The 13,148-nt window shown below is 41.1% G+C and overlaps 1 protein-coding gene across 5 annotated transcripts in view; it reads left to right on the forward strand.

Moving 5' to 3' along the window:
- LOC131128529 (transmembrane protein 132C) overlaps positions 1-12,154 on the forward strand; it is a 108,725-nt gene extending 96,571 nt beyond the window's left edge. For all 5 annotated transcript variants that reach the window (XM_058071450.2, XM_058071451.2, XM_058071452.2 and 2 more), the window contains 3 exons: positions 1,661-1,934; positions 5,528-5,719; positions 8,336-12,154. In XM_058071450.2, the coding sequence (XP_057927433.2) occupies positions 1,661-1,934; positions 5,528-5,719; positions 8,336-9,502 (1,633 nt within the window). In that variant the 3' untranslated portion in view covers positions 9,503-12,154. The remainder of the gene's footprint in view (positions 1-1,660; positions 1,935-5,527; positions 5,720-8,335) is intronic.
- Positions 12,155-13,148: the final 994 nt, after the last annotated feature.

Raw genomic sequence — 13,148 nt, forward strand, 5'->3', positions numbered from 1 at the left:
AACACCTATAATTCCGTGTCAGAACAACCCTGAGACAAGTTAGAAATGTTTTCAAAATTCATTAAATTTATCACAGCAAGTCTTCCGGGTTCTGAAGCAGCTAAACAGCCTCAACCATCATATTACCACCAGCATATTTTACGTTTGGTGTGATATTCTTTTTCTGAATTGCAGCGAGGGGGGTATTTTCCACAGAGGGGCATGTAGGTTTGGATTTTTTTCTCCCTTAATAATACATATAATAACGTTACATTTAGAAGTGCATTTTATGTCAAACAATAACGAAATTGGCACTGATTCAAAATCAGAAATTCTGCATAGTGTCCACGATACGTGTTACAATCTGATTTTCTACTGATGCATTTTTCATCATGAATACACTTTGGAGAACTATTGTTTTACATCATGTTTCTGCAGAAAGGGAAGGGTGTTAGTATTGTGCTAACTAACAATGCTTTGAACAACAGTGTTGAGTCTTTCACAGCATTTTAAACAGGGTCCATCAACTAGCTCTGTGTTACGTGTCGCATACGTTGCTATTATATCACATCGTGGTCAGTAGTGATGTGCAGATCGATACTGAAATATTGTTACCTCCTTTACCAGTTCCTTATGGACTAAGATAAATTTTGAAATTGAGGCTGAAGTTATGTGGCTGTAAATTAATCTTCGGTTCATGGAGGACGACGAGGACTAATATGTTTTAACAAGGATACAAAAATGCTACAGCCTAACGGCGCCAGAACAAACCGCGATCAGAGGAGTGAAATATGTGTGGGGTAATATCAATTGTCTGACAGCCCAGTAATCCGACAGCCACTAGTTTGACAACTAACTAGTCTGACAACTCACTAGTCCAACAGCCCACTAATCCGACAAGCCAGAAGTCCGACAGCCCACCACTCTGACACCCCAAATGTCCGACAGCAGGAAACCAGAGTACCGGGGGAAAGATCATGCATGCATGGGGAGAACATGCAAACGATTTCCGATCGCCTGACTGTGTGGCCAACATGCTAACCACTTTATACCGTGCGGCTGGTTACAAAATAACAGCTTTAATTTTGAGAATGATCCATATATATTTATATGTGATAGAAGGCCATTCATTTGTCTTTGTGCTCCATGATGCAATTGATAGTTGCATTGACAATGGGCAGCAAATTACATGTTATAGCATCACAATGCCTTGTTTTGCTTGACAAGGTTATTAGTATTTTTGCTGTGCTGTCCCATTCCAGGCAACTTTAGCAGCAAGGTCATCCGATAAAACACTGAGTAGCCTCAAGTAGGACTGTTTGGGAGCGTTGCATGATGCACACATCACATTCATAGTTGGCATCGAGCTGCTCTTTTACTGAATCACTTGTTGCTCTTGAACTTTGGAGGACTCTGAATAATTCACACTCTGGTATCCTCAGTGTTTATCGTCATTCAGCAGCATAAGAAACTAGCCAGTGAGGTTTTTATATCTTCTTCTAAGGTGTTTAAGCCTGTTGCCTTTGAGTTAATAATCACAAGTAAGCGGGTTTATTGCTTTAATTTCTTTGCTTTTTTCCCCATGTCTGGTGCTAGTGTCTATCAAGATGGACCTGTGCCAAAAAGATAATGGATGAAATGATGCTGAAAGTGTGGCATGAATATTTTTTTAATTTCCTAGGTCCACACGGAACAGCGAGGATGATGATGACGAGGACAGACGAGGACGAGGCTGCACCCTGCAGTACCAGCACGCCATGGTCAGAGTCCTGACTCATTTCGTTGCTGAATCTTCCGATCCCAGAGGCCAGACCAGCTTCATGTTGGGCACGGATTGGCAGGTGGACATCACAGATCTAGTGTGGGACTTCCTCAAGGTGGAGGACCCACAGATCGCAAAGCTGCTAGACAGACGGATACTGGTGGGACGTGACATGGGAATGACCACAATCCAGGCAGGTCACATTGCTGTATTAAACCTATAAAGAGGATTCCCTTGATTTAGTCTAAATTAATTCCCGACGGTTTTAGTTGGATTTGAGAAAAATGTATTAATATGAGCTGTATTTCTGTATATTTATATGGGAAAATCATGAACTTCAATATGAACTTGGAAGTACTCTATGCCAAAAGTCTAGTGACTATAGGCCAGTGTGGTGCTCAAGGATGGTATCATTCCCTGTGGCTATCCCCAACACTTGCACACAAGCAACAAGGACACGTCAAATAATAAAAGGCATTTGTTCCTGCTGTTAGTAATTAAAAATACCAAGATGAAAAATGACCGATAACTCAAAAATAAGCCACAATGTTCTTAAGATGAAGGAATGCAGGGTCATATCATGAAACGAAAATGTACATAAACCATAGCACAGCAGAAACATCCAAGCTGCTTTGGGAGGTAGAAATAACGATGCTGAAGTATTACAGTATTACAGATAACAAATAGTCAATGTGATTTATCACAAATTTCAAACTGATCATTTCATTTTAGCTATAGCAGAAACAGCAAAAATTAACAGACTTAGTACATTTTTGAAATTTTCATTTGGAATTGTGAAAAATACAATGCAGACATTACTGTCTACAGCAGGGGTGGGCAAACTACGGCCCGGGGGCCACATGCGGCCCACCAACGTTTGAATCCGGCCCGCCAGTTGCCAGTTGAAGTTTTCTTTTATTAAGAAACCAGCATGGCAACAAAATGTAGTATTTTCTCCATATATAATAGTGTTGCCTGAAGAATTATTTCATCTCTTCATGTTGCACTTCTCGTGAAGCCAGGGGTCGGCAAACTACGGCCCGGGGGCCACATGCAGCCCACCACTCATTTGATTCCGGCCCGCCAGTTGCTTTCTAAGTATTTCAACTTTTAACATACAAACTGGCAACATGACTTCCAAGTCAGATGTCTTATTTAGTAAAAAAAAACAACAAAACTGTAAAATTAAATTTAAATAATTAAATTAAATTAAAATTTAATTAAAAATTAAAAGTAAAATATTTTTATAATTAAATTAAATAAAAATGTAATTTAAAATTAAAAGTAAAATAAAATTTTAATAATTAAATTAAATTAAAATTACATTTTAATAATTTGATGTAGTCTGATGTTTAAAGTGCTCCTGAAAAAAGGGACATGAGAACATACTGCTGATAGTAGAACACTTTTACAGATAAAAAATTAGGCAAATAATAAACATAAAATAGTGTGTGCGTGTTAAATATATGTTCTGGCCCGCCGGACAATTTTGTTAACTCAATGCGGCCCACGAGTCAAAATATTTGCCCACCCCTGGTCTACAGTCTGTTCTTTTGACTGTTGGTAACGTGCAAATGGTGCTATGCAGCAAGTTGCATACAGTATCTTCAATGATGCCAAAACACACCATACACCATAATCAAGGTGTAAGAAAAAAACTACTGATCCTGTCCAACAAGTTTGGAGAAGTTTGTATTCTTCCCATTCCATTCTTATTGTTGTGTGTAAGTATTGTCTGTCTCTTTTGACCAATGGAAGTTAACTTATTTGTACTGCTTGGTGGAAATTGAGCCGACTTTATTCATATGGCAAAAGGCATAGTTACAAATCAAAATACTATGGTCTCTTGCAGACAGATGTTAGATGCATGCAGTGCATGTTGATCTCCTATTTGGTCTTCTTATGATTTGTGAGGATAGTGATGCAAACTGTGTCAAGTCTCACAGTAAAAAGTACTTGCCGTATTGTTAACTGTCATACTATGCAGACATGGCTTCACTCTTGGAAAAAAACACAATCATAAAAACTGCATGATGAGATAACATAAGGGACTTCCTGTGTCACACACCTCAGACTGAGAGAAGAGCAGACTTTTATCTCGACACGTGAAAGAAAAAAAATTAGAAGTTTGTCAAACAACAATTCATCATAAACAAAGGATGACTGTCAGCATCTGTTTTGGGGTTAAAGTGTGTCTCTCTTCTGGATTACCAGAATGCATCAAATAAATTGATTCCTACCTACAGGGGGTGGGGGGGTGTTGGATGGCAGCCAAGAAGAGTTGGTTTGATCTACACAGCCTAAGATAGAAGAGAATAAAAAGTACTTTGGGGTATCATTTTGCATTTTGCACAGCAGTTTGTGAGTGTTTTATGTGAGATGAAACAACTCTGAGAGACGTTTTCTTAAATCACCTAGAACTTACACTAATCTGCTGTTTTCAAGTTGGAGACATCTTCACAGCTAAAGTGGTCATTGATGTGATGTGTTTGCCTTCCACTTGCTAGGAATCACACATCAATCACTGGGTGGCTTATTTCTGGTTGGATTTTCTGTTGAAGTATACGTATACATTATACGTTTGTGTGGCTATCAATGTTGACTGTCAAGGGAGCATTGCTTGAAAATAAACTACAGACAAGACACACTATTTGAGAATCATGAGAGGGACAATTTAATAAAACTTGCATGCAAAGAGACAAATCAATACAACCCATATTGAATAGTTTCTAGAAAAAAATCTATAAGTATTGAAAAGTGTATAGTCATTACCATAATTTACGTACTATTGAGTGCATCTTAATATAAGCTATACCCACTAAATTTAAAGACAAAGAAAGATGTGTACATATATAGGTCACACCTCTTGTAACGTTGTAAGGTGGGATATTTAGTACACAGAAAGATGTTACACAAAAAACTTGAATTAATTAAATAAATGATTTTTCCAGACACTGTTGAACATTGCGTGTAATACGGCTGCTTAAACAGTAGCCTACCAATACACACTTTCAATACCACATTCATCCTCCTCTTTCTGACCCGAAAAGCCTCACAATTTCCTCGCCCACACACCCCGCCAGTCTGTCTCCCTCATTCACTGTCACTCCCAGCACTAAAATCAGAAAAATCAGCCCCCGAGCCTGTGCTGTCCTCCCCACTGCTCCCCACGCAGCCGTCCAGCCCACCGAAACTCGCCAGTGACAGTGGACCTCCTGACACCGCTCCACGCTGACAAGATCAGCGGGCAGATCCGAGCAAAAGCTGCTAGATCGATTGCCTTCAACCTGAAAATGCTTCGACTCATACGAATTGTTGTGAAACAAGAACACAACCGCAAATTTGCTGTGTCACTGCATAAGCCGAGGTTTGAAAGCATGAGGAAAAGCTTATAGACCAGAAATAACAGTATATAGAGTCTGCATATGTGAGGGTAAGGCTAATCTAAAATGAGAGGCTAAAGCTACTTTAAAATGCCTAGACACCTAAGGCTGTTGTGTCTGAGCATGTGAAGGACTTGGACTTAACAAGAGGCCTCGGGCCTCGAACAGATAATCACAGCAAGTCTGTGCGACATTAATGTGTATCATAGTAGATACATGTAATATGTAATACACATGTGATACATATGTATGATGTGCATAATAACAACTAATATTAGTCAAATCAGATGGAATAAAATATGATATAAGTGAAATAACAAACCATATTTTCCTGACACTCAGACTGATATCAAATTTATTATCTAAACGTCAAATAAAAAAATACATCTTTTTCTCCTGTTAGGTGTTGTCTCCTCTATCAGACTCAATCCTGGCAGAGAGGACCATCACAGTGGTGGATGACAAAGTGACCATCGCAGAGTTGGGGGTCCAGCTGGTCACAGGACTTTCCATGAGTCTGCAGCTCAGTACAGGAAGCAACAGAGCCATCCTGGCTACCACAACCACACAGGAAGTCCTGCAGAACCCCAAACAGGTCAGAACACTACCACCATCCATCCATTTTCTGTACCGCTTATCCTCATGAGGGTCACAGGCATGCTGGAGCCTATCCCATCTGTCTTCAGGCAAGAGGCGGGGTACACCCTATACTGGTCGCCAGCCAATCTCAGGGCACATATAGACAAACAACCATTCACACTCACATTCATACCTATGGACAATTTGGAGTTGCCTAGCATGTTTTTGGAATGTGGGAGGAAACCAGAGTACCTGGAGAAAACCCATGCATGCTCTGGTGTTGCTTGTGTGCCATACAACCCCCCCGTCCCCCAAAAAAAACCACCTAAAAATGATTTTACCACAAATATGTTGACTATAAATGTGAACATGTATTTAGCACCAGAAGACCAAATGCGGCACCAAGCAACCTTGGTTCAGTATGAAAGACTGAGTCTAGTGTAAAGTCACATCTCATTTTAAAATTCATCATTCACTTGGCCATTGCAATTAAAAACAAATCTCGCCTTCCAAAAATCAACCAAAAGCAGTAATTATTTAAACACCTCGTTTAATTAAGAAAGAATTCAGATTATTGTCGTGGTTATGTGACTTTCAAGGCAGGGCGTGATCGGGCTGCAAGCAAGAACAGTGTAGTGGTGCTTGCTCACAGAGGGAAGCTATAAAAGGCTCGTACTGCATAAAGTTCTCATTACAAAGATTAGTGTGCGTTTGAATGTTCACTGATGCAAAAATCACAGCCACTTGGTCTATAGAGGTGTGAAAAAATGTGAACAGACACGTTATCCCAAACATAGCCTAAGTGGATGTAAATTGTACATCAGAAGTACTCTGTTGGCCTGAATTCTTGACATATTATGAATACAGGGGTGTTTGAATGATTGAATGATGGAATTGGTCTCTCCCAGGATCACAAACCTCACATCCAGTTTCACTCAATGAATGAACACACTGTATTCCAGTGCTTCTCAAGCATTTTTGGTCTCCCCAGGGTGCAGAAATGTGTAAAAATATTGAGAATGTGTAGTATTAATGTATGTATCAGTACAAACCGCTGTATGAGTTGATGGCACCAGGATAGAAACTGTTGCAACAGCACTTCATCTTCATTTTTATGTTTCCCTATCAAAGAAAGTCAAATATACTGAATATTAAATATGCACTATAACCCACTTAAGTCCAAGACCTGAGAGTTAGTGTGACCGACTATGTCTCCTTGGGCAGCTAATAGAAGCAGCAGCTTAATCTCAGAGCATGCAAACGCAACAGCACAGTCTCTAAACCAAAATATGACTTATATCCCCAAATCATATTCTGCTTCCCCTTCTCATTTCCCCAAGCTACCATCATTGTGGTCACTTTGATCTCTCCATCACAACATGTCTCTGAACTACTTCTTCACATTTCTCTCCTGTCAGTTTTTCCTGTTTGGACAAGATAGAAAGACTATTTATTTGCACCCTGCAGACATCCTGTGCAATAAACTAAGGGACAACCTTTAATAATAAGTGTATAATACTTCTATGAGGTATCTTCTGCAAAGTTGCAGTATACTCACCTGCCTTTACAAAGGCAGCTCAAATAGCCAAGATGGAATGGTAATGAACTTTGCTTGCTATAAACTGCTCCACAAAAATATGTAATGTCAGATATGGATATTATCTGCTGGATGCTATGGTACAGATTATACCATTTGTGTTCTGCACCACAATGAAATAAATGTCCTCTAGCCACACTTTATTCTGATATGTACCAACATTTAATGGCTTCTTGCTATGCATGGAAATCAGTCGAGTTGTTTATGCATATTCCTGCTCACTAACACACAAACGGGCCGATATATTATACATCCCTTTGTGATGAGTGCTGCAATACTGCTGCTCTGCCAACTCTATGGCTTATTTAGTTTTATTTATTTTGTACCCAAGTATGCCTTAGGTCAGTGTGATGATGTGCTAAAGGTGTCAAGTGTCCCCAAGCACGACGCAGATTGCAGTGTTAGTTCGTCTTCAGATGTGTAAATCATTTTGTGGCTGCCGAGTATACACTTTATATTAGGGATGCTCCGATCAGGGTTTAATGCTGCTCAAGCACGGCGGATAACTCTAGATGGCTAGCTAGTTGATGCCGTGTAAACTGAATTGTCGAACAGCACTAGGTTTAATAAGAGAGTGATCAAACATGCTGGCATCGATTGCCATAGACTGTGTCAAGTCATTGAGGTTTTACCGACTATAGTTAGATTCTCAGGCTCATACGGAACAAAGTGCATCCTTTGTTGGCTTATTCCCGCCGCACACCGATCACATTTTTATTGGTGAAGATGGTACCATGATGGATTATTGGGCAATCATGCTGAATAATAAATGCATACACTATGTCACCAAGACATAGGGTACTTTGTTTGGGAAACGTGATTCCACAGAATGATACAGTACAGCGCAAACGGCCTGAAACATTGTACGAAAATCTGGATAAAATATTGGCAAACATTTTCATCAAAAACTGAATCATATAAAAATGGTTGTGTTTGACCAGGTTCCATTGTAGCTTCCTATCTGTTGAAATTAAGCAGTAAGTAAAATGGCACCACAGCATCTTAATTAACTTTGTTTGTGTGTCGTTTCCACAGGAGGCCTTGATCAGCGCCTGGTTGCAGTTCAGCGATAGCTCTGTGGCTCCATTAGATCTGTACGACCCTGACTTTTTCATCCTGACAGCCACCTCCCTGGATGAGGACGTAGTGAGGGTACAGCAGGACCCCTCGTGGAAATGGCCTGTCATTGTGACCGAGGCAGAGGGCCAAGGACTGCTGGTCAGGGTGGAAATGACGGTTTGTGAGATTTGCCAGAAATTCAAACGGCGTAGCATCCTTGCGGTGGGTAACTGTAATGTCAAGGTGAAGTTTGACTCGGATGACAGTTCAAGGGGAGGGACCAACGATTACGGCACTGATGGAGAGGATCTGGACAACAGAGGCAGGCCGCCCTCACCTGACAGAATTGGTCTTGACACCCATTTTTATGGCAGCTCAGTCTCAGACATTGAGGAAGGGGTACTGAATCGGGCCACCACTACAAGAAGCGCAATCATGACGGGACCCGATGGAGATAAACTCTCCGTTGATGGGAGTGAGAAGATGCCGACTGACTTTGCTGACTTTCCTGCTCAAGTGGACCTACCCCGTGGACGCAACATGGATGATGACCTCATGCAGACTACTCGGGGTCTCACAGACCTGGAGATTGGCATGTATGCTCTACTGGGAGTCTTCTGCCTGGCTATACTGGTATTTCTTATAAACTGCATCTCCTATACACTCAAATACCGCCACAAAGAGTTTTCCATCGAAGGCCAAGAGAACATGAACCATGCCCATGATTGGGTGTGGTTGGGAAACGAGGCAGAGTTCCTCGAGAGTGAAATCAGCTTGTCCCCCCAGCAGGAGGAGCAGACCTCCATGATAGACTCCAGCAGCGGACTGGAGGAAGGCAGCCACTTGTTGAACGGAGGCTCGGCTCAGAAGAACGTGCAGGGCCAAGTGCACCAGGCGGCCGACACTGGCTGCTTGGCTAAAGAGGGCAAAGGGGAATCGCCCACCACCAAGAGAAAGCGAGTACAGTTTACTACATTCACCACCAGGCCCTCGGACAGTGGTTTCCCAACTGTTAGCACTCTGACTCGATGCCACAATCAGGACATTAAGTGGGTGTGTCAGGACGTGACGCTGGAAGACTCTAAAGAGTTACGTAATTACATGGAAAGGTTAAATGACAGAGCATTAAAAGAGGTGGTATAATAGACTCATGCACTCGTGACAAAATCACATGTATGCCTTTTGTGGGAAAGCAGGTTTGGATTTAAAGCTCAACTCGGACATTTGCTTGAGAATCACATCCAACCTGCTAAAGGCTCAAAAATATCAAGGATTGTCACTTTGCCACAGATTTAATGTGATACCAAGAAATACGTCAACGAATGAGAACTTGAGTTGGTTCTTTTTCTTTTATTCAGCAGTTTTTGTTAGCAACTTCTTCTTACAGGTTTTCCCAACCAAACTTGTGAACTCCAGATGGCATGTAGATTTTAAAAGAACCAATAGATGTTCAGAATATGTGTGCACATTAAATGGTTTTTGAAAGGTTTTGTAACACGTCGGTTCAAAATTTGTCCGTGCAGATTGTTGCTGTTTAAGAGCTGTGGAAAGGCCAACTGAAAACCCCCGCATGGGCACAGAGTTTTGTCAATATGATCATCATCCTCCCAACAAGGCAAAGTGTACAACCTCATGCAAAATGAATTGTATTGTTGCTCTGTATATTGTATTTCCCTAACATTTAAGGAATAGGTATATCAGGTTTCATTGAATGCAGCATCTTCAAACACCCCATCTGTCTGGATAACTCTTACTGTTTTGTTAGTGAAGGAAGTGGGGTTGCGGAGGGGGCAAAATTACACATTAATCTTTGTTTTAAGAGTATTTCATAGGATGCAATTTAGCCCCAAGCCACAAAACAAGCTCATCAGGACTTTATTGCTTACCAGTGAAGGAAAACAGTAGCCATTAAGGCAACCCCCGTCCCTTAAAGATCTGTCCTCACAGGAAATCGACAGCATTGGAGAGCTTTTAAACTAAACAGCTGGACAACATGGTAATGTGACATTTCTTATGCCACCCCTGGATTTTGTAAGCTTTGACAAAAATACCAATTAAGGCCTCGATAACCTCTGCCCACAGACACCAAAAAAGCATATTGATTGACAAACTAAGGTGTTATATGCTCATGTGAAAAGAGGTCGAATTACACATGTTGTCCTTTATAGACACAAATTGTTACATAATTGCACAAACAATAATCATCTTTGAAATTGTCCCAAACAAAGGCAGCCGTCTGAAAAATTGTATTTTTCTTAGCGAGTGTTATTATCACAGTAGTGTCGGCTAATTGCATTTTTTTTCTGGATGTGCGTGTGTTATTATTTTCTATCAAGCAGAGAAATGTTCCCATTATGTTAACTGTTGCTGCAGTGTGCCTCAGATTGTTAATCAGCAACACTCGCACAATTATAATGTGGAAGACGGGAGATCTGAGATACTTCAGCAAACGAATTAGGAAAGTCATCGAACATGACGCACAGAAACACACATGTAAGAATGTTTTGTGACTTTCTGGCTCTGATTAAATTAGTTCAAGCAGCTTTATGGTTGACTTGTTAACACCTTTCCGTAAAGCAAAATATTGCGTTACCTTGTTAACCTCAGATCAGATCAGACAGTAAATACCCATTATTATGGCTAAGAAAACAAGAGTAATTTGAGTATTTTTGACCACCCCAACCATTAACCCATATAACGCCTTTCCCATGCGACTCGGCTTCAAATTCAAACGATCTTGGTTCTGTGCCACCACGGAAAAACTCAGCAGCAATGTCTTTTTTGGACTTAAACAAAAATATTACTCCTACTCCTTCCTGTTTGTTAGCACACGCTGTTGAGATCACATGGGCGCTATCTGGCCGTTACTGGGTAGATGTTCTGGGGCGGAGTCTAGAATCAACTGCTTGTATTGTATTGCCAATATCAGAGGTTTTTTTGCTGCTGCTGTTTTTTTGCTACTGATCCCTGAAATATCGGATCAGGATACCCCTAACATTCTCTTCCGATTTTGAATATTTGCAAAAAAAAGTGACTTGGAATTATTTCAGTCAACTCCAGAATCCTCCCCTTCTCTCTTCAGTTGCCATTGTTTACTCCTGACCCAATCTAAGTTTATGCCTTAAATATGCCTCACACACTTATTAAATCCATTTAAAATCTAGGGGTTCTTTTTTTTGCACACCTGGCCTGCGCCACACCTACGCCACGTCAACGGGGTGTGAGCAGTGCAGTGCTACGCCCCCGTGCTACGTCCCCGTCATTCCCACCAGTGCAAGTGGCAAAGAGGGAAGAGACAGGGTTTAACAAAGCCGAGTGTAATGTTAACCAACCAAATGAACGCCACTCATTACCTTTAACATACACAGGGCCCACTAGACTTGCATTAGAGGCACACCACAACGCGTGTCATGCACCACGTACACCAACCTTGTGCGACACGTCATCTTTGACTCGACTTGCCCCGCACCCCAAAATCAACATTTTCGAAGTTAAAACTTCAACTAAAATAGTTGTAATTCAGCCACATTGGCAAGAGAGGCCATCAGTCGTCTGGACGTTGTTGTTGTCGTCTTTTGCGACCTCTTGGATAATTCATTGCTGCGCTCTTGGGGTAATTTTGGTTGGCCGGCCACTCTTGGGAATGTTCACTACTCTTCCATGTTTTCACCCTTTGTGGTTAATGGCTCTCACTGTTGTCTGCTGGAGTCCCAAAGCTTTAGAAATGGCTTCATAACCTTTTCCAGGCTGATACTGTAGATCTCAATTAATCTCTTTAGTTATGTATTAATAGTGGGGGGCGAAGGGGGGGGGGGCAGTAACTTTTTCACACAGGGCCATGTAGGTTTTGATTTTTTTCTCCCTTAATAATAAAATGTTTTATTTAAAAACTACACTTTGTGTTCAGTTATGTTGTCATTGACTAATATTTATTTATATTTGTTTGATGATGTGAAACATTTACATATGACAAACATGCAAAACCGTATAATGCTCGTGTATAGCTTAATGCGGAAATTTTGGCATTCATTATATTTATATTTGGTTGTTTTTCCTATTTGTTCTTCTTTGCAGTCTTATCAATTTCCATCCACTAGATACAAAACAATTCTGCAGGAAAATCCAGTTTGCAGTGGTGTAGAATGGACGGTATTATGTGAGGTATTGCTATTGCTAAGAGAGGGTCTCTGTTGACTATGTAGGTTGATGCCAAATGCATACGAATGCATACGCATGGACCGGAAAGTAATAGTTTGTCTACGTTCCATCCTGTATTGTATCTTGGTGTGTGCATGATGTGACCGGGAGGATTTCAGGTTACCCTGAAACAGAGTCCATAAGGAGAATATGCAATGTGTTGGGGCAGTGGCTGCCACGCTCAGACTGCAGACTGTAAAGGGCAAGGAGCGCCCCTGCGGGGTCTGGAAGGATTTAAGTGTCGGCCACAAGAGGCATGATGGATGGGGGGACGGCTGCAATTAAAGCACCACGATTCCAGACCAGTGGGTTCATCTTCAGGTAAGAATAAAGCATCCTAACATTTTTACCCCCTTGGGTTCTACTTTAAGACATGTGGCACGGAATAAATAATTATCCCGTTTTGGTCAGTCTTGACTTCCATGGTAGAAAAGAGAACAGGATCTCCCCAAAGGCTTGCATCTTAAATAGGCTTTTAATGAAATTAATGATGTGAGTACAACAAGTTCTCACTAATGCTTGGTGGTTCTCCCTGTGGTGTTTTTTTTTTTTTTTGGCATGTACCAAATGATTCACTCCCTGATTTATGTTG

This window comes from Doryrhamphus excisus, linkage group LG3 (assembly GCF_037039965.1).
Source record: "Doryrhamphus excisus strain RoL-2023G ecotype Guam linkage group LG3, RoL_Dexc_Guam_v1.1, whole genome shotgun sequence".
NCBI lineage: Eukaryota > Metazoa > Chordata > Actinopteri > Syngnathiformes > Syngnathidae > Doryrhamphus > Doryrhamphus excisus.